Source organism: Ursus americanus, chromosome 3, assembly GCF_024610735.1.
Source record: "Ursus americanus isolate L20-20 chromosome 3, mUrsAme1.1.p, whole genome shotgun sequence".
NCBI classification, from domain to species: domain Eukaryota; kingdom Metazoa; phylum Chordata; class Mammalia; order Carnivora; family Ursidae; genus Ursus; species Ursus americanus.
Genome location: NC_142129.1, coordinates 31,842,284 through 31,868,257, shown reverse-complemented (window position 1 = coordinate 31,868,257; position 25,974 = coordinate 31,842,284). Strand labels below are relative to the sequence as shown.

General features: G+C 35.9%; 1 protein-coding gene across 1 annotated transcript in view; it reads left to right on the top strand.

The window, feature by feature from the left end:
• The window catches only part of CFTR (CF transmembrane conductance regulator), a 162,591-nt gene that overhangs the window by 36,314 nt on the left and 100,303 nt on the right, over positions 1-25,974 (top strand). Inside the window, exons 4-10 of the mRNA XM_087860871.1 lie at positions 5,707-5,922; positions 9,265-9,354; positions 10,212-10,375; positions 11,154-11,279; positions 14,887-15,133; positions 17,044-17,136; positions 23,548-23,730. Of these exons, the coding sequence (XP_087716997.1) occupies positions 5,707-5,922; positions 9,265-9,354; positions 10,212-10,375; positions 11,154-11,279; positions 14,887-15,133; positions 17,044-17,136; positions 23,548-23,730 (1,119 nt within the window). The remainder of the gene's footprint in view (positions 1-5,706; positions 5,923-9,264; positions 9,355-10,211; positions 10,376-11,153; positions 11,280-14,886; positions 15,134-17,043; positions 17,137-23,547; positions 23,731-25,974) is intronic.

The window sequence follows — 25,974 nt, the reverse complement described above, 5'->3', positions numbered from 1 at the left end:
ATTTGTAAATTAGGTATTGTTTGTGATCATATTTTTAAAAACTTCCACTGGATATGAGGGCATCCAGGCTTCCCATTCCTAGTAGGAATATGGTATATTTTTAGCTCTTATAGCTAACCAGTATCCAGTAGTGACTAATGAATAAGATATGGTGAAATAAATTAAATTATATGTGATGCACTCAAGTGTGTATTTTTTTTTTCAAAAGTGGGATTTTTTTTTTTTCCTTAACTCCCCTGGGGCATGCTCATGCGTTGTTGCCACAAGCTTGTTTTATGATCTTGGGACAAATCAAAGAACTTGCCTGGATCTCAGTTTCCTTGAGTATGTGGTGAAAGGGGCTGTAATAAAGTATAAATCTCTGTGATCTCTTCAACCTTTTAAATTATGTGTCCATGCTGTGGGTCCTAGAGAAGTGGCATTTATCTTAAATCACAGTAACCTAAACTTATAACATGATTTGCAGAGTTGATGTTGAACTAATCATAATCCTTGCACTGATGGTCACTTGAGAGAGAAACAGGTCATGTTATAACTTTTCCATTTCAATTTATGGTTATGAATAAGAGGAAGGCTTTGGAGTCAAATGTTTGGTTCAAAGCCTAGTAGTAAAGCTACTTAGTACTATGTGACACTGGCCGAGTTATTCACACTTGAATAGATCCTGGTACTTAGCAAGTGCTTCATAAATGATAGCTATTACTATATCTTAAAATAGAGTATCTATCTACCTGCACAAATACTCATATCATTTGCATTTCCCTCTAAATGTTATAAGCAATCTTAAAGCACCCATTTGATTTTTATAGGGCACAGGAATATGTTTTGCTAATATTTAAAAATGGTAGCTAGATTCTAAGCCTTACTTCAGAGATTAAAGTTAGTATTTTAACACATCTTCCATTTTTGCATTTTCTGGATTAAACCTACTATTCCTGCTATTCAACAAATCCAAGAACTTTTTCTTATAAAACATGAAGAATATAGCTTAGATTTCTAGTTGAGGACGTTGCTGGTAGGTTAATGAATCAATAAACCCTAAAAGGAAAATAGCAAAAGCAAAACGTTTTGAATTAGGCATTGACTCTAAAAACACGATTCAGAGGTAGACAGGTATTATGATAGTGTTTTTTGAGATTCTATTCTTGATGTGGTATACACTTTTATAAAAACTATGAAAAATCGTGGCAGTAACTAGGTGTTATTTTCTACACTGAATATGGAAAAATTCTTCCTTTAGCACTTAGTATAAAGCCAAAAATTACCATCAGACTCTAGTGTATCAAGATAAACAAAAATTTGACACTCCTGTTTACCCTGTCAAAAGCAGAATCTTAACCCTTTGCTTTGGTATATAAGCCAGTACTCTTTTGTCTTATGAAAAGTTCTAGGTGTATACCTGTGTTTACTTTCTTTTATGTTTTTGTATGCATGTTTTCTTTTTACCATGTATTAATTATCATAAGTTATATGCAATTTTCTATCCAAAATTTTATTCTTTTAAGTATTTTTATGATTATAAAAGTAATCAGATAATACTGATAGATTTATGCCTATCCAGTTTTTTTTCCCCATGGGAATATATACTTAATAAAGGGAGGGCGATCATTGCTTTATATAATGTGTTATAAATCTGCTTCTCTTCTTAATGTGTTGTGAATGCCTTTTCATGTCATTAGATACTTTTCTACCTAGTCACCTTAATGTTTAATGAATCATGTGGCTGTACCATAATTTATCAGTTCCCCATTGTTAAATATTTATATTGCCTCTAATTTTTCATAATTATAAACAGTCCTTCAATGCACATCCCTTTAAAAGCTAATTTTAGCAGATTTGCAGATTTTCAAATTGCTTTCCAGAAAAGATGTACTAATTTACTTTCTTGCTACTAAAGTGCAAATTCAGTCCTCACCAATAATAGGTATTATCATTTAAAAAATATTTCCAAATCACTCAGTGAGAGTGTTATTATTTTTGCTTGCATTACTTTTGGTTTCCAGTGAGCTTAAACAGTTTTTATATATTAATTAAGCATTTAGATTTCTTTTTGTATATGTAACTGCCTTTTTGTGTTTTTGCCTATTTTAGTATTTGTCTTTTTCTTATTGATATATGAGAGAATGTTTTCCTCAGCCTATCATTTGTTTCTAGTGAGTTTTTACCTTTTATTTTCTTAACAATTAGAAGTTTTAATTTTTAAATATTTGCTGCCAAATCTATAAACCTTTTCCTTGGTTCTCTGCTTTTGTCATCAGACGTTTTTAAAAGCCCTTCCTAACCAAATATTTATGTTTTTACATTTAAATATCTAATCCATTTGTGATTTATTTTGGTGTATGTTTGAAATAGAAATCTAATTTTAAAGATGAGTATCCAGTTTCTTCATCATTTATTACATAATCTAGTCTTTCTCCACTGAATTAAAATGACATATTATATATAAAATTATTACATGTACTTGGACCTGTTCACAGATAAATCACTGTATTTCTTTGTCATGCCACATATTATAATAGCTGTATAATATGACTTAATATGCAGTAATGTAAACTTTCTCACATTTTTCTTATTCCTTAAATGTTTTTGACTAGTGTCTCATTTTTTCAAATGTAATTTAGAATCCTTTATCCATTGATTCAACAAATATTTTCTGGGTGGATATTCTGTGGTAGGTATTGTGCATAATGTTAGGATTGTTGTAGAAACTAAGACAAACAGGCCCTGCTACTTTGGGGCTGAAAGTTCAGTTCCAAAGAATCTACTTGAAATTCTGATGAAGATTGCATTAGTCTTACAAAATAACTTGAAGGAGAATATAATTTTCATAGTATTTGGTTTTTCTTTATAGAAAAATTTTAAGTCCTTAAGACTTTTATTTACGACTTTAAACTATGTCTTAGTAATATTTGTAAAATATACTTAAGGTATATATGTTAATTATTGGTATTTATAATGTCTCTTATTATATTACAGAAATTGTTATATTTAAATGAGGTACTTATTTAATTGATTATTATGCTTGGTATATAGGAATTTATTTTCTTAGTATAGTTATTTTTTAAACTTCTACCTATTAAACTCTTGATTCACTTACATTTGTTATATAGATAGTCCTATTCTATGCTGATAATGATACTTTTCACTTCTTTATAATACTCATACATCAATCATTTCTCTTGAGTTGTATCAGCTAAAAGTTCTGGAAGAATGTTAAATTGTTCTAATAACCAATATGCCTATTGTTTGTGTTTGCCTGATTCTGAAGGTAATGCTTCTAGAGTTTTACTACTTAATTAGTATTAATTAATTAGTTGCTGACAGTTGTCTTGAGAGAGAATTTCTTTCTCAGGTTAATGAAACATCTTTATATTCAAGTATATTTAGAACGTATATCAGAAACTGGTATTGAAGTTTCATCAGATTTATTTACAGTTGTTTATTGAGATAATCATAAGTTCTTCTATGGTCTGTTGGTACTCTATTAATTTCTCAGTATTGAGAAAAATCTTAACTTTCCAAAATTTCTCAAATAATGTCCTAGTATTCCTGGGATAAAGACATAAAATATATTTAAAACAAGTTGAGATGATGATGATGGTGATGATTTTATTGACCTCACACCATAGAAAATCACGTAACCTTAGAAGTTCTTCAACTAATCGTGTACCTGTATCAGAAGAAACAACTGTGTTTTGGGCTTGGAAGTGTAGGTTTTAACGTAGCCTTGTAATTGTAAGCCTGAACAAAGTTTCTTGTTTTCACCTGAGCTTTCTTTCATGGTCTGAATATTGGGCAAACTTCCCTTTTTCTAGAAGCATCTGGCCCTGTCCTAGTATGCAGGCAGAACAGAAATGGTGAAAGGATTTAGACTCATCCACATGTTGAGTTTTGGTATGGAGGGTCCTATGAAAGACCAGATATGTCTCCCAGGAGGTCTTTTCAGCCTTCTTAAGTTTTCTCTGGGAGGCTGGTCTAAATTGAGACCCAAGATTATTCCCACCAGGAATGCAATCATTCGCGTGGGTCTCTAACCTGACCCTCTCTACCCAGATAGTCTTCTGAACTCACACTGTTCTGACCTGTATCCACCTGAGTAGAAAATGCCTATTGTGGTGGCAGGATGTGGGCCAGGACAATTGCCCAAGGAATCCCCAGCCTCTGTCAGGAGACTCCTCAGACTCAGATCATATAAACCGAGATGTTAGCCCTGGAGGGGACCTTCAAGATCAGCTTGCCCCCACTTGGTTAATCAGTGAGGAAAATGTCCAGAGAAAGGAAGAGACTAAGGTGACACAGATAGTATAGGTAATGTGGATAGAAACTTGGGTTTCCTGACTCTGAATTTCGCTGTTGCATTAGCTTAAAAACAGATATCAGGCTTCTTCTGTTATCTAAGTGAAACATTAAGTGAATTGCATCTTGATTTGTGTCACAAAACATGTAATAAACACGTAATAATAACAATAAACATGTAATAAAACGTAATAAACATTGTAATAAAACACGTAATCAAATTTTCAAATAAATTTATGTTACTCCTTATGACATTCACGACTCAGCTTCCACTATTTTATATGGTGGCAAATTGGGAAATTTCTTTAGTCTCAGAATAGTTCAAGCCACAAGGTATACAAAGCTTTCACATATCAAAAATAGAGAACTTTGTTTTTCTCAGTCACAGGGATGATTTTTGTAAAGGTTCTATTTCATTGACTAAGCTGGTTATCATTGTTTTCCTTTCTAAATAAAAAAAAAAATCAGGTGTTATCTGTAAGTGGTTTCATTGTAAATATTAGAGAACATGCTGCTTCAAACAGATTAAGGAAAATACTATGGGGGATGGGTTGGAGTGCTGATTTTGTTCTTGAATGTTGACAGTTCCATGTTGTGGTGAGATGTATGTTGGTTTGCTGTTTGCAGATGACCTCTTACTGACATTTTTCTCTACCAAAAATAAACTACTTTTTTTTCGATGAACATGTAACCTCCCAGAGTAGCACTAGTGGTGTCTCTGTAGAAGAGCCATTATTGTTCAAAGGATGAACATGTCATCTTTTGGTTGAGGCAAGTTGACCACTAACTATTTCAGTAATGACAATATGTAAAATAGATACCTGAATCAGATTAAGACCGATTTTACTTATTTTGTTAAAAAGTGCAACTGAATAACCACTCAGCAAGTAGGTCTGTTGTGATAGAGATGGCAGGTTATGAAAAAAAAAATAGTGGCTACACAGTGGGCAGGGAGTGTAGTTAAAATTACTCGATAAGAAAAACACTTATGTACACCTGTACATTTCTAATTCTAAAAATTGCGTGTACAGCTCAACTGCCAAAACATTTCATGTATGTCATGAAAATCAAATGAAAATATTTCATAAATTCTGCTATGTAGCTATAGTAGGGCTATGTAGATGTTACTAATGGACACACCATTCCAGAGACCACACCTTTCACTTTTCAATCAAAAATACCCTATACATAAACTTGTCTCCAAATGACTTTTGCTAGAACAAAACATCAAATCTTATTTCAAACCATGAAAATATTGAAAATAACGTCAAGAGTGTTACATACGATGTGGCCCTCTGTGTAAGCCCATTTTAAATCCTTCTCTAAAGATGAAAATTCTTGTGTTGAAATTGTGGGGCCATTTTATGAAAGGGAAATGAAATCTAATTTCTTTGTTTCTCCTCTTTTCAGGAAGTCACCAAATCAGTCCAGCCTCTCTTACTGGGAAGAATCATAGCTTCCTACGATCCGGATAACAAGCAGGAACGCTCCATTGCGATTTACCTAGCCATAGGCTTATGCCTTCTCTTTGTCACGAGGATGCTTCTCCTGCACCCAGTCATTTTTGGCCTTCATCACATTGGAATGCAGATGAGAATAGCTATGTTTAGCTTGATTTATAAGAAGGTAGTGCTTTCTTGCACAGTCTCTGTGTTTTAAATGTTAAATGTCATGTTGATACACATAAGGGATAAACGCTGAAATCGATTTTGTATGCCTATGAAGTAAATGGCAGCAACAATTAAAGTTTCTAATTTCCCTTGGTAATTAATTCAGTTCATTTCAGCTAATAATTATTGAGCATCTTCTGTAAACTGCCTGTAATTTCATTTTTTTAAACTAGTCATCATTTTTTTGGAATCTGTGGCTCCCCATTAAAATGATACTTACTATCTACATAAAAGTCACCGACAAAATATCATCTTGTGCCAAAATGCCATGTATCTCTACATTCCATAACAAGAGTATAGTATGTAATTTTTAGTGAAATTCCAAGCAGTAACAGTTTCTACCTTAATTAGTTGTGACACAGTGGTGACATCCACTCATCCACTGCTTTATTCAGAGTTAGATTTTTGTCATCCTGTGAGTCCTGCAAATTAAAAATTTTTGCAACAACACATGCGTGGCAACCATAAGAAGCTTCTCTGCTCTTCTGTATGCATTGTCCAGACAGAAGCTCAAGTTGCTGAAGCCTGATTTAGGTGAATGCAGATTAAGACCTACCTACCTTACAAAAACAATTTAAGGTCATTTCAGTGACATGTAAACACATGTCTAGACTCTGTGTGACTGCTTGGATCCACCAAGTCATCATAGAAAGCTATTTTTGTCGAATCATTTGGATATTGCTTTACCTTTCTTCTCTGTTTCTTCCCCCAATGTAAAAACTTTATATACTTGGCTTATAAGGGACATGGATCTGAAATTACGATCTCTAGCAAATAACCCATAACACTTCCAATAATATATATGCAAGGTCAGTTGTATTATAAAACCTTGATAGTCATACTTTATTGTTCAGAACAGCCTTTTATGGAGGCACAAGAAAAAATGGAGTCCACAGTTTAATCAGATCACCTCAGCTACAATCTCATCAGTTCCCAAGTACCAGGAAAACATGGGTAATAAATCAACAAGAATTTTATTTTGATCCAGAAGTTTTATGTAAGTTAATAAATTATTAGGTATTACTTGGGAAATAGAATTGCACAGCATGAATATCAAGGAAAGTTCAATTCAGTCTAAAAAAATATTTATAAAAAGTGCTTATTATCATAATAATGTGATAGCAAAGGATGTACATGACAAGCTTCTGAGTGAGCTAGGTGTATTATCTCATTTGATCTTCTCCAAAACTCTCTATAGTAGGAACTATTATCCCTGTTTTATGCATAAAACATTTTAAGAAACTAAGACCTAGAAAGTATAGAGAACTATGCAAAAACTTCAAAATTTCTGAAATGGGTAAATCATAGTCTTTGACGTGGAGGACTTTCCAAATATTAGAGGGGAAAAGTACTGGAATAATATAGCAAGGCATATTGTCATATAGGAGGAGAGAGGTATGAGGTACTCTGGGCTAAAGGGGAGGAGAGAGCAAAGAAGGAAAAGGTTAGTTTGCAAATAAGTCCGTATATAACATTTAGCACAAATGCAACAGTATATGCGCTTTCAGATCCAGAACACATTCAGGAAAAGTTAGAAGCGATTGTATCTTTCCTTTTTTCTCTTGTTTTTGAATAGCTGTGTAATTACCTGGTTTGTTTACCCCTCTAGGCACCCTTATTGGCCTGCATTGGCATCATCACCAGAAAATGCAGTTGTATCTTCACATGGCTATGGTTTGGTCCCTAAAGTGAGCCTAGAGTTAACGGTCCCATATCTGACCAGTTCCATCCACATGGCAAGCAGCCATTAACTCTTACAGTATCCCAAATTTTGTACTACAGTGCTGTTTTGCTTTGTTCTAAAATCTGCCACTGTGATACATTCAAATTATATTTTAAATAATGAATCTAAATACATTATACAAATGTCAAATCATTATGTTGTACACCTGAAAGTAAGACAAGATTGGAAGTCAACTATACTTCAATTAAAAATTAAAAAATACAAGAAAATAATGAATCTAAATACAAACTAAATTTATCTTTGCCTGTGAATTTCTGGAAGATACTTAAAATGAACAAATATTTACTGTGTGCTTACTGTGCACGTACCTCCCTGTTACGCCTTCTGGAGAACTCAAAATCGCCTGAGACAGACAGTCTGTTACTGAATCATGTGTAATCCAGCTCAGTAGAATTTTCCCCGTCATATTGTTCTAATAGTGTTTTGAAATTAACTGCTTTGATTCTTCTTCATCTGTGCTTATCTAAATGCTATTCATTAGTCCACACCCATCTTAAATTCTGCCTCCTCAATAAAATCTAGATATTTGTAACCAGATACGTGAACTTTCCCTTAACCACCCTATTATATTCTGTTCCCTGTAACTCCTTTATCGTATCATATTTAGTTATGTGTGTACTAGGTTACCTTGAGGCAAGAATTATGTATTAAGAAATCCAAATAATCCTGAAGCCTTGAATCCAGTGATTTGCATCTCCTAAGTGCTCAATATGTATATATTCAGTTGAAACAAATACTGGATGGGTATTCTCCAATCAAAGGCAACTAATGGCTAATCAACTCTTATTAAATTTTACAGGCAAAGTATTACTGTGAGCTTTCATAATCATGATTAATTTACCTGCTTAACAATTTCTATTCATGTATGGGGATGTATTTTTCAATCTTTCACAAAATCGTTAATGATTCAGTTATTCATAATATATTTTTATTGACTTTAATTGTGATTTTATTCAATAGAATTACTATAGGACTCTACTATAGGTTAATAGGGTTACTATAAGGTTATAGTTTTTTATTTTTAAAGATTTTATTTATTTATTAGAGTGTGTGAGCACAAGAGGGGAAGAGGGGGAGAGGGAGAAGCAGACTCCCCCGCTGAGCAGAGATCCCAGGACCGTGGGATCATGACCTGAGCCAAAGGCAGACACTTAACCGACTGAGCCACCCAGGCGCCCCAAGATTATAGGTTTTAATCTTAAATTTTGCTGCCTATAAAAACAAAACAAAAAACCCACCCAAATCTCCACATCATATAGATGGATATTTAAGTGTAATATCATTCTTGTTTGGGAGTAGAAAACATGTCATTACTGCCTAGATGCTGGAAAATGAAATAACTGCAGGCATGCTACTCTAATATTTATTGTGAAGAGAAATTTTTATAAATCTGATACGATACCAAGGTAGATGAACATAAAACAATACTTTTCATGACCTTTACTTAAAAATGTGTGCATAGTGACCTCATTCTTCCGCTGTTTTACAATGTTACTTATTCATATATTTGTCTTCTCTTTGCCAGCATCACCTAACTTCCCATTTTTCCTTTAGACTTTAAAGCTGTCAAGCCGTGTTCTGGATAAAATAAGTATTGGACAACTTATTAGTCTCCTTTCCAACAACCTGAACAAATTTGATGAAGTATGTACCTACTGATTTAATCTTTTCTGCATTATTGTTATACCTCATACAACCCCAAGGGTTTTCCTGGGTCAGTTAACAGTGATAGTGTTTAAGTCATACACATCCCTCCCTTCCCTATTTCTGCCAGCGACTTTGTGTAGCAGAGTGCCATTTTGGGGTCTCATGGGACCACCCAATACAAAGGCATCTTGGCTTGCTGTGTATTTAATGAAGTTTTTCAAAATTCAAGTTTTTATCAGATCTTGTTTCCTTTTAATACTTTAAATCAAGTATTTACTTTGGCTGAATATGATACTCTGAGCAATTCTTGTTCAGTGCTGTCTAATGACACAAATAAATGCAAGGTCTTTTAGGACAAACTGTGTTTTATTTATCTTAGCATTCTCAATATTTAGCAGAGTGTGAAACCCACAGCAGGCACTAAATAAGTTACTTTTGAATTAAGCATATGCATTTATTCTTAATATTTTGTCAGGTGATAGAGTTGTTACACTGAGAGCCTTTGGAGACCCCTTTGCTCTTGCATGTTTACATCATGGCTCTTGCTTTAGCCAAATAGAAGTAAGTTATGTAAAATAAATCCCTGGCATGATACTTAAGATATTTAATCTCAATTCCATTGAATAAAAATACACTGAAAAATGCAATGACTCGAAATTTGTTCCTTGGGAAATCTTAGTGTGTTTGTAGAATGTTTAAGCACATTGCTATGTGCTCCATGGTATGAACGCCTTGATTTTAGCATGCGGGGAACCATGATGTGTTTGATTGTCTAAACTCTCTGTGCTCACTTTCTCTCATTTAGGCTTGTTTGTCTGTCTGTCACTGGTTTTCACTGTGATTTTATTTTCCAGGGACTTGCTTTGGCACATTTTGTGTGGATTGTACCTTTACAAGTAACGCTTCTGATGGGGCTACTCTGGGATTTGTTACAAGCCTCCGCCTTCTGTGGTCTTGCTTTCCTCATAGTCCTCGCCCTTTTTCAAGCCGTTTTGGGAAGAATGATGATGAAGTACAGGTAGCAGCACTCTAGTTACATAGCTCAGAAGGGTTTTGAATTAGATTTTCACAAAGTCTACTGTAGTAAAACCAGGACTGCTCTATTTACTGAACCGGGATCTACTTGGAGTTATTTTAATGGTGTAAATAATACTCCCTATATCAATGGGACATTTTTGGGGGCTTATCAGTCTATAGAATTTCTTTTTAAATACATGAAGATTCAGTTCATTTGGATAGATCATAAGATTAGGTAGAATGGATAAAGCATATATGTACATGGGAGGGAATGCAAAAATTTTGGATAGAGTTTTATAGGTTTTTTCCTGCTCTGGTTGATGGATCATCACACCAGAACTTTAGTTACTTTTTATTACAGAATGAACCAGTAATTCCAGTCCCAGTGTATGAAAGAGGACTGTATACAGATTTTGGAGTCTGCTAGCTCTTGACTTGAACCCCAGACTTTGCGTTTACTAGTTATATGACCTGACTCAAGCCATCTTGCCTCACTGAGTCTCTGGTTTTTCATCTTTGAAATGGAGATAACCACTTTTCCTGGAGCGCCACGATGTGTCCCACGCTGGGACAGTCTATGGAATGTGTCTAGTAGTGTCTGGTACATAGAGGGCATTTACTAAAAGATAGCAATTTTTTTTGTTATCATCTATCAGATAATAAATGTCCATCTGTTTAATAAGAAGTGTGGCCTTTTAAAAAGCCTTTGTACTTCTTAGTGACAATTTGACTTGGTCTTACTAAGTATCTGATTGATTGATTGATTGATTGATTTACAGAGATCAGAGAGCTGGAAAGATCAATGAAAGACTCGTGATCACCTCAGAAATGATTGAAAATATCCAATCTGTTAAGGCATACTGCTGGGAGGAAGCAATGGAAAGAATGATTGAAAACATAAGACAGTAAGTCCTTCTGATAATTTCAATATCATTAGCCAGTTAATGTTTAATATTTTAAAAAAGAGTATGTCACAATGGACTTACTTCCAGTTCATATTTGAAGTTTCTGACAATCAGTTGTTTTAAGTTATATCACTATTCATGCATCAGTATCAAGTGGCATAAAGTCATTTTCATGGGCTGTAGTTTTATGTAGTTGGTTAAGTGTGTTATTTTTCATTACAGGGGTATTTCTGCCTTGTGAAAGAATCTCCTATATGTGTTTGTAGCTGCTTATTATACTTATTTGACTAAAATAATGATCACAATGCTGGAGGCTGATTGAAAGCTTAAATGAAACCACCAGAGTCATAATTGTACAATTCTGAACCAAATAAGTGTTTTTTTGTTATTCCATTTCACTTAACTTACGTTATAGCTCATGAAAAATGAAAGAAACCTTTCTCTTTGGTTAACATATCATATCATTGTTCTTCCTTAACTTAAGAATAATAATCCAGGGTAATATCCATAAATTGTGTTTCTAGAAACCTTGCACTCGAGAGGTCAGCTCAAGCAATGAAAGCATCACCTGAGATAGACTCAGTACTTGGCACCTGTCTCTAGTCTTGTTTCACCTCAGATAACCTCTCTTACTGATTGGTAAAGATTATATCCAGCAAAAAAGTACAGCCTAGCCTGAGATATGATTCCTGTGATAGTTTGGGGCACAATATAAATTAGGGCATTTCTGCAGCCATGAGAACATTTTTCTTCAGTCAAGTTTCATGTTCTACAAACTGCAGTCAAAAAGGGTTCTAGGTGACTTAGTGATAGACATACTACTGTTGAAGACCAGATGATTTCAGGTCCAATAGCACACGAGAGTTTCACAGGGAAAATATACTAAAAAGCAGAATAGCCTTTTGGATGGTGTGAATATGGTTATGAGGACTCGGGGCTGCTGATCCTGGTGGACAGTGGTAACTGAGCTGCAGGTGTGTGATTGGAACAACAAAAGAAATGCTGAAATATTAAGTCCTTTGCCATGTAAATAGAAAGAGTGAAAGAGTAAATATTTCCCAAACATTATAGGTCACCTGTTTTTATTATGCCTTTCAAGACAAATCCAGGAAAGGAATTATATTTTCTTTCCAGAAACATCCTTAAAGATATCGGGGAATTGTTTAGTCGGTTAAAGTCGTTTTTCTTATTAACAAGTGAGTTCTCCATCCTACTTGTCCCCTTGGTCACTTCTATGCCTATGGGCACAGGCATACCAAGAATGTGATGGGGAGTTGATCAGAGGATCCATTGTCTCGGGCCTCCAGATAAACTCCTGGTCAGGTCATTCTAGGTGCTGACTTCTCTTGACTTTTGTTTTTATTTTTCTTCTTCCTCAAAAGATGAAATTCATCCCTTCTATTTCGTGTTTCTATCTGACCGATTCTAATAGCAAATGGTTGGTTGTGACCTGTGTGATCTGGTTCCTTAATCTGGCATGAAATTGTTAACCAAAAAGGCTGGGAAGTGCTGGTGTAAATATGGGAAAGCAAGAATTGCTTCTACTCGAAAGAGCAAATGTAATATTCTGGAAGAAATTGGCAGGATGCACTTCAAAGGGGTGATTACCTCAGCCTGGGCCCCTGTTGAACTGGGCAGAGACTGTGTAAAACTCTGCCAATCTCCTCCTTTATTGCTCTTCTGTAATAAAGTCACTTTCAAGTTTTTTTTTAAATAAGAAACTGATAAAGTATTTTTATGACTCATAAAGTACAAGTGATTTTATTATGGAGAGTACTGTTTTCTGGGTGATCCTTAGGAATGTTCTTAAGTCCGTCCATTATTTTTTTCTTGTCATACCACTTCTTCCATTTTCCTCAGTGGTTTCTAATACATTTCAACAACAGTTTTCATGAATTTGTGAACAAGTTTGTGAACAGAGTATTCTAGCATTTTATTAACATCAACCTAGCCAATATTATTCTTTTTTTTTTTTTTTCTGTTGAAGATTAAAGATTCTAAGCATAGATTCTTAGTGCCATGCCCTCTGCTGTGCTCTCGTTTATCTTGGCAACGACTCTGCCTGGGAGATGGTATGTTTCCCTTCCACACACGCAGATTCTGTAGGATCAAAGGGAAGAGCAGTTGGCTGAAGATGGCATAGTTCTCACTGGCAGAGCCAGGGGTCAAACCCCAGTGAGATTCCAAAATCACAGTCTGCCTTCAGTGCCAAATGATTGAAATAAGTAAGCATTAGACCACATTAAATTGTGAATCACGGTCTAGGTTGGGCACGTGGAACTTCATTTTTTTTTATCAGAGTGCTCAGGATTAGACTCTTTTTCAGACTAAAAAAAAAAAAACCGATTTTTTTTTTTTTTCTGAATTCTACCACTTGAGAATGAGAACTTCTCCAAATTCTACACATGTGTGAAGCTAGTCCCCAAATGCCAGGCACAGCTATTGCTGTTGCTCCCTCCCCCCAGAACCCTCTACTTCTCTGTTCATGGCTGCCTTTCCCCCTGCAAGAGCCAAATAGGAGGATCACAACTGACTTTAATTTTTCTGGTCCTGGCTGAGTGGGATGGAGGTTGAAGGCAGCGTTGTTCTCTCTTGTTACCAGCATCAGCGCTCCCTGTTTTCTGCGTGCTGGAGCACTGAAACCTCTTCTCTATGTGTAAAAAAACAAACAAACAAACAAAAAACCCAGTTCACATTTGCAGTTCAAACTAGAAGATTAGAAGTAAAAGAAAAATAGTTGTTGCGGGGGCATCTGGCTGGCTCAGTCGGTGGAGCGTGTGATTCTTAATGTTGGGGTTGTAGGTTTGAGCCCCATGATGGGTGAAGAGATTACTTAGAAATAAAATCTTTAAAAAGTGATTTTTGCAAATAATTATATTAAAGTTAGAGACAGAGAGGCTATAGCAGCTACTCTTTTGTAACTTTTCAAAAGTTACCTGCAACAGAATCACTTGGGTTCTTGTTTAAAACATGGATTCTGGAAGCCTCAGTCAGTATCTCTGAGTGGTGGGCCTGACGCTGCATTGTAACAAGTTTGTTGGGCGATTTTCACCCATGCTAGTGGTTTGAGAAACCGCTCCTTTGTTGTTTAGATGTTGTTTTCAGTGTTTCTCAAAGCCAAGCTAGAATTTCTAAAATGTTAAGAATCCATTAGGGAATCACAAAAGTATATTTTTCCTTTATAAATCTTTCAGTGTTGTCCTCATTTCCACACTTAATTACTTAAAACACCAACCAACAAGCAAAAAATTTGAATCAAAGTCTTACCAATCTTACAAATTAATAATGAAGTGATTAAAGATATTAAAATATTGTCACAATAACAGAAATAATAACCGAGATTATGAATTATAATTTAAAAATAATATTTACAGGTATAATGTCCAAGACACTGGTACATTCATTACCATTTCCCTCTCAGAGAAGGTAACTGAGGCCCAAAGAGATTAAATAACTTGTCCAAGGTCACGCAGCTCATATAGGGTGGAGCTAGGATCAGAACACAGGCAGAAAGCCTTGAGAGCTTCTGTTCAGGTTTTACATTCCAAGATGCCTGGTATTGGAAAAGTTAATAAGCATCCCAAATTTTATATATTTTTTTTTATAGAACAGAACTGAAACTGACCCGGAAGGCAGCCTATGTGAGATACTTCAATAGCTCAGCCTTCTTCTTCTCAGGGTTCTTTGTGGTGTTTTTATCTGTGCTTCCCTATGCACTGATCAAAACAATCATCCTCCGAAAAATATTCACAACCATCTCATTCTGCATCGTTTTGCGCATGGCGGTCACTCGGCAATTCCCCTGGGCTGTACAAACGTGGTATGACTCTCTTGGAGCTATAAACAAAATACAGGTAATGTACCTAACTAGGCATCGTATGCAGTGATTTTAGAACAGTTTTGAACTTTTCTAGCAAGCAAACTCTCTGGAGGCGAAATCTTGGTCTTGGGCCTGTTCGATGCACAGGATTTCCGCTCTTAATGTCTACATGTGGTCTAATGAGCCCTTGTGATGAAAGCCTAGTGAAATAAATGAAGGCCTGTGGGATTCTCTTAAGTCAAAGAAGTTGAAAAAAGTATTATTTCTGTATTCTGGAGAATTTTATTTAAGTAATCAACCAATAGATCAGTTCTAATGAACTAGGCAAATGTGCAAAAAGATGGTTGCAGATTCGTGAAGAAGTCATAAAACATTCCAGCTAAAATTTAGAATGTTCACCTTAAACTTTTTAAAAATTTTCAACCTACTTTCCAGAACATAAGATAGATAAGAATGGCATTTTATCCTAGCAATGCTGATGTAGCTGGTAGCTTGGAAGAGAAGTTCTAAAGTCCTCAGGTGATTATACCGAGTATATGTAAAGCTAATTGAATCACCAGCATGGATTTATGTGTGGTTATAATTTTTATAATTAATATGCAGATCAAAAATGTATCATTATACTTTTTTAATATCCATTTAAATATTTAACCAGAAAATAAATCACTGTGATAGAAAGAAAAGTGAGGGTGAAGGGTGAGCCACTTTTAGGTGGTTCTGCCATTATGTAATCTTGGCTAGATTTTGCCAGTGGTGGCCCATGGACCTAATTTTGGCCTCAAACATGTTTCACTTGATCTTTAAATAATGATAATAATAATAACAACAACAACAATAATCCATTTGCATTAGTTGCTAGCATTTAGAAGTTGGGAGATGTTACATATGCAATAAATCATGTCTTCAGCCTCTTTTGGAGAATTAGAATATATAGTAACTGAGTCCTTTTCCCTTATAAAGCTGTGGCAACTCCCCCCTCAAAGAGGGCCTGCCCTCTTCTACACAATCTCTACTCAGCCACCCTCCTTAAGCTTATCATCTTAAAAATATGTGAATTTGAGATCTGTGAGTTAGACAAATTGGGGAATGTAGCTCAGAACCATAGCAGCTCTTGCACTAATTGTATTTTTTCTGTTAACCCTTCTCAACTGAGAGAGAGAGAGATCGAGGAGAGAGAGAGAGATATAAAATGAACATACAGACTCAAAGAGAACATCACAAAGACAGGGAGAGTCACTGAACAGGAACACAGGCAGAGAAACAAAACAGGGAGAAAAAGAGAGAAACCAAAATAGAAATAGTGAGTGAGAGAAGAGTAGAGGAGAAAAAGCTAAAGTGAGGCAAGGAGCAGGCTGTCCTGTGGTGAGGACTTCAAGCGCTTAATTCTTTCTGATGCTCCCACCTTTCCTTATAGAATCCTATTAATGTCTAATAGATCCCTTCTTTCGGAGTCAAGGTTCAATGCTTTAAAATCAGTTATATCAGATCTTCATACCGTTACGTAACCTAGAGAAGTGATGCTATTGATGCCTCAGATAAGGAGGGTGCTGTAGACGTGAAAACTTTGGCTTTCTCTCTGTCCTAATGTTGAATTGAGGCACATTGGAGGGTAATTCAGGGAGGCCTTATAAATTCATCACCCAGGTTAACATGTAAGAGTAGAAGGAAGAATCAGTTGCATGTTAAAATCTAATGTATAAAAACAGTTTTATAAAATAGCACGTTTTAAGAGTGCATTTCAAATGTGATAAATCCGAGTGCTTGGCAAAGTAACTTTAGAACACTGTAAACAATTATTTTATTAAGAAGTAATTTCTAATATATTCATAAATCTTCAAAAAATCCAAATACAAGATACAGAACTATTTGAGTGTAAAATAGATGTAATAATGCAATAATGATATTCTAGTTCTATAATATGTTTTTGCCTTTTTTTGTAAACAGGATTTCTTACAAAAGCAAGAGTATAAGACGTTGGAATATAATTTAACAACTACAGAAGTAGTGATGGAGAATGTAACAGCCTTCTGGGAGGAGGTCAGAATTTCTTGTTTGTTTGCTCTAAACACTTGAACATTTTCTCCGTTGTGAATCTGGTTTTCATCCTAATAGACAAGAAAGTTAGAACGATAATTGACCTGGTAGCACCAGAAGGGAAGCCGCTGCCCTTATTCGATAAATTAAGATTAGGAAGTAATGCAAAACCCATAGGTTTTGGAGCCCGGTAAGAGCCCGGCTTGGGTTCTGGCGCCACCATTTATTCTCTGTGTGATCTAGATTGAGTTACTTGTGGAGCCTTTAGTTCTCCATCTGTAAAAGGAAATATTAATATTTCTCATGCAACCAGTGCCTGGTTTCTTGCAAGTTTGTTGTGAAGTGTGAAGTGCTCAACAAAAAAGAGTGACTACTGCTTTACTTACTAACTATTGCATAATAGTTCCTCAAGAAATGCTCCCTTCTCTGCTCTCAAGTTTCAGCCCAATGTGTTTACTTACACTGGTCAACATAAAGACGTAGGAGAGAGACATCAATGTGTTGTTTTCTATTTCTACTTATTTCCATTCATTATTAAAAATTCTGTCGTATATCTTAAAATCAGAAAAATATTATCGAGGATATTCAGCCTCTCAAGAAGCAGTATTTGATGATTGAGAACACCTATTGAGTTCCTATTTCCTTATTGCTTATATCTGCCGAGTAAAGATAGAGGAGTTATGAAACCAATGTCCTATTTCTGCATTTTCCAAAATATCTGCAACTGGTTATTTATATAAGCAACTTGACAGCCAGGCCTTCACTTCACCTCATTTTTGAAGATACAGGTTAGAGAATAATTCTTTATCTGTCTAAGAAAATTGTTTGTGGGAAAATGTCAGGTCAGAAAGGGATCAGATTGATTTTACTTTTTTTGTGTTTAGGAGGTTCAAATGCTCTTCTAGGCATGAGGGAAAAATAAGAAGTTTAACATTTTCCCTCCTAATTTCAGACAAAATTGTTTCTCTGCTCCGCTGCAAAAATCTTCCATTTCCCTCTCTTTCCATCTGGTGAAATAGGTAGCATGCTTGAACCCTGACTCTGTGCCAGGTCCTAGGGTAAGCACTTTATACGTGTTGTCTCATTTAATTCACGTAACATTCCTGTGACCTAAGTAATTTACTGATAAGAAAGTGGATGTTAAGAAAGGTCAAGGGTCTTGGCTCAGCTCACACAACTGCAGGGGCCGAAGGCAGAATTTGGACCCAGAAGTCATAGTCTACAACCTGTTCACCCAACTGTTGCCTCCCATGTGGCAATATCCTCATCTTCCAGTCTTTGACTGTCACCTGCCAAACTCCAGGCACTTCTTGATCACGTTTGCTCAGGATAGTGGTGTTTGTTTGGAAATGTAACACTCTCAAATTTCTTCTCAGCCCAGAATTTCCTAACTGTCCAGCTCTGTCTATCTCTAAATCCTACCTTTACTGTAGTCTTTCCGGTTCAAGATTTCTAGTCTCTTCATTGCTCCCTTCAAACCCTGCCTGGTTCCGTCTCTGCTGATTCCAAGCCCAGTCATTTCAGTTCTTCCCCTCCAACTCTTCCAATTCCCATTTCCGCTGGATCCTTTGCTGCAAAACATTGTTTTATGGACCGTGATGAAGCTATCTGGGAAAATCATGCACTTCAGTCATTTGTGAGCTCTACACTGCTCTTGTTTCAACCTCAGTGGGGCCTGTAAACCTTCTTGGGAAATCTTTTCATTTGTCGTTAATTTTCTTTACCATTTCCCAGAAGCTATTCCATATTTTTACCACTTTCCCGAAAGCCCCTACTTCTCCCAGGATCTGCATGGCCTTGCCTCCTACAAAACAGAAAGAAAGGAGAAGCCATTATCATGTATGAATGCTTCCAGCTTCCCTGTTCACCCTTGGAATTATGTGTTCCTCCTTCCTTCATGCCCACGAGGAAGATGGATGTTTCCCACTGCCCTTGAGTGAACTATTACTCCTACCTTGCTTCATCTATTTAGAACAGGGGGCCAGCAGCCCTCTCTCTAGAAGCTTCAACATTTCCTTTCAACTGACTCCTTTTCCCATTCAAATATTTTCAATTTAAAAAAAAAGTCATCCCTTGCTTTTGCCTACCCAGCTTCATCCTCCAAACCTTATCCCTCTCCGTCCCTGTGTTGTCATTTCCTCATCTTTCATGGGCTGTTCCCTATCGCAGTCTGGATTCTGCCCTCGCCAACACATCAAAACGGTTTCTTTCTTCTTGAATTGATCACTTAGCTTTAGTGTGACCACTCTTTCCATATTATTTTTTCCTCAGACCATGACTTCTACATCTTCCCTGCCTGTTGCTTCCATGGTCATGGGCTCTGGGTCCTCACTTAGGCTTTCTTCTAGCATTTCATGCCCTCTGTGGATGACCTCAAGCTCCGGGCCAACTGACATCAATGTGCTGATGAGTCTCAAATGCAAATTTCTGGCCCCAGTTTCTCTCCTGAACTTCTTACATCTATTTCTAAATTTCCTCTGTGCTCCTCAAGCACTTCACACTCATCACTCACCAAGCTTCACAAACCTGCTCCTTCCAGTGTATTTGCTATTTCCTTTGTTGGCATCACCATCCACCCACTTACCCAAGGGACAAGTCCCTGGTGAATTATATATGATTCCACCCTTAGTCCAAACCTGGGAGTCGGTAGAATTATGAGTTACTTACTAAGCTGAAACTTAGAGAGTTTAAGCAACTAGAACAAAGTTAGACAACTAATTAGGGCAGAGCTTAAAGGTCAGCCTAAGTTTCTCTGACTCCAAAACGCTTTCCCACTCACCATACTGCTCCTTATTTAAACAAAACGAAACAAAAAAGAGTGACTGCTGCTTTACTGTATATTGCTTTCACATGCATGATCTCATTTGATAACCTCAACAACACCGGAGACTGAAGTTCAGAATGTTACAATGACTTGTCAACCATTAGCCAGCTAGTTGAGAAGATGTCACAAGAATGGGGTAAAGACAAAGGATATCATAAACATTTCATGCACAACTACGGGGGGCATGTAACCACGGAAACTGTTCAGTCTGGCCCCAGTTTCTTTCCTGAACGTCTTACATGTATTTCTAAATTTCATAACCATTTCATAACCAAATAAATAAAAATAAGATCAATAGTGAGATTTCATTTTCACCTATAAAACTACAAAAAAAAAAAAACCCACAAAAAACAAATCCAAAACCAAAAAACAGTGTTGATAAGTGTTCTTGAAAACAAGCACTTTCATATAATTATTGATGGAAGAAAATTTAGAACTACAATTGACAAGTCTTGGAATTTCACATATCTTTTGCTCTGGAAATTCCACTTGTGGGAATTTATACAAAAAAAATGTGCTCCCCAATTTATAGCAAAATATGTGCAAATAGTTTATCTATACTCTTGGATACTATCTTACAACTAGAAATTATACTAAAAGTAATATTTAATGGTATATGAAAATACTGATGATTTATTATAAGTCAGAAAAAGTGGGTCACCACCTTACTTTTTTTTAATTTTGTAAAAAATTATATGTATTTTATTGAAATACAGTTGACCTATTATGTTAGTTTCAGGTGTACAACATAGTGATTCAACAATTATATACATTACAAAATGCTCACCATGATGAGTGTAGAAACCATCTGTCACCATACAAAGTTATTACAATAATATTGACTATATTCGCTATGCTGTACCCTTCGTCCCTGGTTTCATATATATATATATATATATATATATATATATATATATATATATATATATATGAAATTATATATGTTTATATGTAAGAAAGTGGAGGGATTTCTTTTTTTTTGAAGATTTTTTATTCATTTGAGAGAGACAGAGAGAAAAAGCAAGAACATGAGCAATGAGGAGGGGCAGAGGGAGAGGGAGAAGCAGAGTCCTCGCTGAGCAGGGAGCCTGATGCAGGGCTCAGTCCCAGGACCCTGGGATCATGACCTGAGCTGAAGGCAGATGCTTAACCAACTGAGCCACCCAGGCGTCCCAAGAAAGTGGAGGGAGTTCATTGTTAAGTATGGTTTCTTCTCAGTGGTAGGACTACAAGTGATTTCTGTTTGTTCTGCTTTTCTGTATTTTCCAAATTTCTTGAAATATGCATCTTACTTCTGTAATCAGAAATAAAGGTTATTAGCCACAACACCTTCCATTGGTCCCTGTGCTTGTTGGCTAAAAGTCCTGCTTCCAAGCACGGCCCAACAAATCTTTCAACAGCCTGCATTGCCCATCTTACCAAGGACACCTTTTGTCATTTTGCCACATACATCTGACATGGCCACTCACCATTGCTGAGACATATTTTGTTTTTTTAAGCCTAAACCATTGTACATGCAGCTGTGTCTTCCTGGAGTACCTATACCGTTTCTTGGTCTTGTGAAATTCCACTTCTATCCCTCCTGGCTCAGCCTGCAGATCATTTACTTGGTCAAGTTGTAGGCTGAGTTTCTTGCTCTCTGTAATGTACTCCCATAAGATTTGCTGTGATTTTCAGTTCTAGCACTAAGCATGTTTCAGTATTAATATCTACTCATACATTATTCTCCCCTGTGGGATTTTTGAAGTGGTCTTTCAGACAGAGGTGGTGCTCAATAAATATCTGTGAAATAAATAAACGAATAAGGGAGGGGCGCCTGGGTATCTCTGTTGGTTGAGGGGTGAGTGTCCGACTCTTGGTTTTGGCTCAGGTCATGATCATAGGGTCCTGAGATTGAGCTCCAAGTCAGGTGCTGTGCTCAACAGGGAGTCTGCTTGAGATTCTCTCCCTCTGCCCCTTCCTCTGCTCACACACTCTCTCTCTCTCAAATAAATAAATAAATCTTTTTTAAAAAATAAATGAATAAGGGAAGAACAAATGCTTTTGTCCCATTTTATAAGACTTTTTATTGTCTACTTCTTAAAAGCTTTGATTTTAGTTGTTTGAGGACTAAGGGGGACGTTAGCTGTGCATATCATGAGAACTCAAAGCAGTGGTCTTCAAACTTAATTGCTTTATTCATGACCTAAAGGAATTTTGAAAAACTATGACACATAACCTCTGACACATTGTGAAGTTGACATAACTTTTTATGTACTTTTAAGTGGTGGCAAGAGATATAATTCTTGTTTATTGTATATTGTCTAAGTATGTTAACTGAATTTTTGTTAAAACCTTGGCATTATAGTTTGAGTGCAGTTTATGGAAGATAAATGATTTTATGCAGTCAGTTCTCATTGTTAAGTCATTCAGCTTGCTTTTTGTCAGAAAGAGTACCACAACCTTAAAATGCAGATAATTAATGTGTATCAACTAAATTTGTTAAATTATTAAAAATTAAGTGAGTAATCAAATAATTAGTTAATTAAAATGCCTTATCCTGCCACTAGTTTCTATAATCTTATTCTAAGCTAGGTAAGACCTGTAGATTGCCTTCAGGTGAAATGAGATGTTACCTGCTTTAGTATTTCTGGCTTCGCTTTTGTGGGACCCTCTTTCAGGAGAAAATTAGTCTTCTGTGGTCCCCTTGTGTGTGTCCTAGAGGTTTTTACACTCCAGGAAGGATAGCACAGTAAGACTTAGTACTGGTGACAGGCTCCTCTTCTGTGGCAAGTGAGGCAAGTATGATTGTGAGTGGGGAAGTGGGAAAGAAGAAATGACAACAGCAAGCAGATCTCAGGCAGATTGATTTGAGGAAGGAGTATATTTGGACGTTGAGAATGTGGGAATAGATTCCCTCAAGACCGTGTGCATGAGCTTCCTCCCCATCAGTCCTTGGGGCTGGTTAGTCTGGATTGAAGACTGCTACCCTAAAGCTTCCCATGGGGCAATAGAGAAGCAGGAACTTTCGAAAGGGAATTCCTTTCTCCCAGCTATTCTCATATAAGGGAATTCATCTGAATTATCTGGCAGTCTCATCACATTTATACTTAATAACTACTTAAATGTTTTAGGCTTCTGAGGAAGGTGCCAGCGGCACGTTAGAATAGAGGTCAGATTGGGTTGTAATTCACTCTGGCCAACTTTAGTCATTTCACCTCTGAGTCACAAAGTCTGCCGCTTTGAAAGAGACGGATTGTAAAATCCAACTCCGATATTATTGTGCTGAGGATTAGATAATATTTATTTGCTCAGCCTATAGAAGGTACACATTTTCTTCAGTATCAAATTAAGTTTAATTTAATTTCATGGTGAGTGACAGTCTAGGATATTGAAATTATGTTTCCATTAAATGCTTTATTAAAATTGTCAGTGTTCTGCACCATGTGCTCTAGAACCTCTGCACCATGTGCTCTAGAACTCATATACTACAGAATTACACACTGTGAAGTATGGATCAGGGGCCATGTGCTTTTCATACGACATAAAACAAATAGCTATTGAAAATACCTGAAAAACCTACCTTTGTATTTTCTATATATTTTTTTCAGGGATTTGGGGAATTACTTGAGAAAGCAAAACAAAACAGTAATGACAGAAAAATTTCCAATGGTGATAACAGCCTCTTCTTCAGCAACTTCTCACTTCTGGGTGCTCCTGTCCTGAAAGACATCAATTTCAAGATAGAAAGAGGACAGTTGTTGGCGGTTGCTGGATCTACTGGAGCAGGCAAGGTAATGTCTTCTATTCCTCCTCATCAAGAACTTAATTTGGCATGCATTTCTTTCTTTTCCTAGGTTGTAGTGTAAGAGGGTGTGTTGGAGAAATTCTTACACTGGTAGTAGGAGAAAGCTTGGATATAGTGTCCCCTATAATAAAAATTATTCTACTGATCATATTCCCTAGTCTTTTTTTTTTTTCTTCATATTAGTTCCAGCGGCTTTTTCTTCCACATCTTTATGTGGTACATGGCACACAACACAATGTCTTTTTTTTCCCCCAAGTGCTGATCCTTACATTTATTAAATTTTTTTTTCTTTTTTTAAATTGGAACATAGTTGACACCCAATGTTACCTTAATTTCAGGTGTACGATATAACAATTGCATGCCTGTACACATTACACTATGCTTACAAATGTAGCTACCGTCTGTCACCATCCAACACTATTATAATACCATTGGATATATTCCCTATGCTGTACCTTTCATCCATGTGACTTATTCATTCCATACCTGGAAGCCTGTATCTCCCACTCCCCTTCACTCATTTTACCCATCCCCCCACACTTCTCCCCTCTGGCAAACATCAGTTTGTTTTCTGTATTTATGGGTCTTTTTTTTGCTTTTCGTTTGTTTATTTTTTCCTTTTGTTTTTTAGATTTCACATGTAAGTCAACAAAGTGTGTTATACATGGTGGACATTCAGTAACTTTATTGAATAAATGAACCATTCATTTTTACCGGTCTTTGGCATAGACATTTTTTCAGAACTGGTCCAGGAAAATCATGACATGTATTTTACCTCAGAACCACATAGGCAGAAGGTCCCTATTTTGTTGATTTAGGATTTTAGAGAATGGACTCAGACTTGCTTAGGATTTATTATGAGAAAAAATTACTGAGTGGGATAGGCTTTTGAAAGAAATACATAGGAATGTTAATTTATTCAAAGCTGGTCTGCTTCCCACTCCCTACCCCCACCCCAACTTATTAAAAGCCAAGAATATTTAGAGATACGTCTGATGAAAATTAACAGGTTAAAAAGCAAAAACAGCTAAAAGGTCAAACTCAAGGATGAAAGGGAAGGAAGGAAGGAAAAAAGGGAGGGAGGGAGAGAGGGAAGGAAGGGAAGGAAGGAGGGAGGAAGGGACACTGCTGCTGTAAGAAAAAAATGTGAATAAAAATAGAAATTAAGAAACATTCCTGAAAGACATTCATTAATATCTAATATAGGAAGAACCATATTTTTGAAGGATTTAATTTGAAACTTGAGAAACAAAATGTTGCAGAAAATGTTTAGCCATTGAATTTGGTGTCCACAATGCTAGTAATACAATTTGCTTATTTCTTTCTCCAATTATGTTTTTCTACATGTAAAACAGACCTTTTAAATAAAGTAGCTGTAGTTTTATATTTTCTTCTTAGGAGAACTTGTTCCTCCTTTTAAGTATTATTTTTCCCTTCTATTTTTTATATAATATTAGTAGCAATTTTCACTATTAAAATAAAAAGATAACCATAGGAGGAGTTGTTCATCAACAAATTATAGATGATCTAAACAGGAATGTTTGCTGGTGAGAGGTAATTATGTTTCATATAATTTTTAAAATTCTGTTTATATGTTTAAAGTTACTTCTTTGAAAGGTGTACAAAAATAGCTTTGGACTCACAAATTATAAGACTTAATAGCAATTAAATTTCAGGCAATTCTATTAAGAATTGATGAGCAAATAATTGCTGGCTGGAGTTGCAGTTGGATCTTCTGGAAAGTAGCTCTGAAGACCAAGTCAGAGGAAGGCAGTGGTTCCTTAGGGATAATTAAACTCTTCTGAGGGCTTGGCAGCTCAATCCAGGAGGGAGCCTTTGCATAGTATTAGGAATGGAGTCTTTTATAATCTACCGGACAGAAGATCTAGCTAACGTATAAGATTGAATAATTGCAAATATTAACATTTGAAGTCAAATCCTATCTCACTCAGTTTGGTATACCAAAAGCCTTCAAGATAACTGAATAATTCTTCTACTTGTATGACTTAACCTAGTATGCTTGCAGAGATTTTATAGCATAAAGGTATTCAACACAGCATTGTTTCAATAACCAAAAATTGGAGGGATCCCTAAATGTCTACTATTAGGGCATCGATTAGACAAATTTTAGTGTAGTTACAGAATGGCATGTTATTCAGCCAGCAAAAAGGATGTTAAAAATAACTGTGAAGGATATGTATGATATACTGTTAATAAAAGCAACTTATAT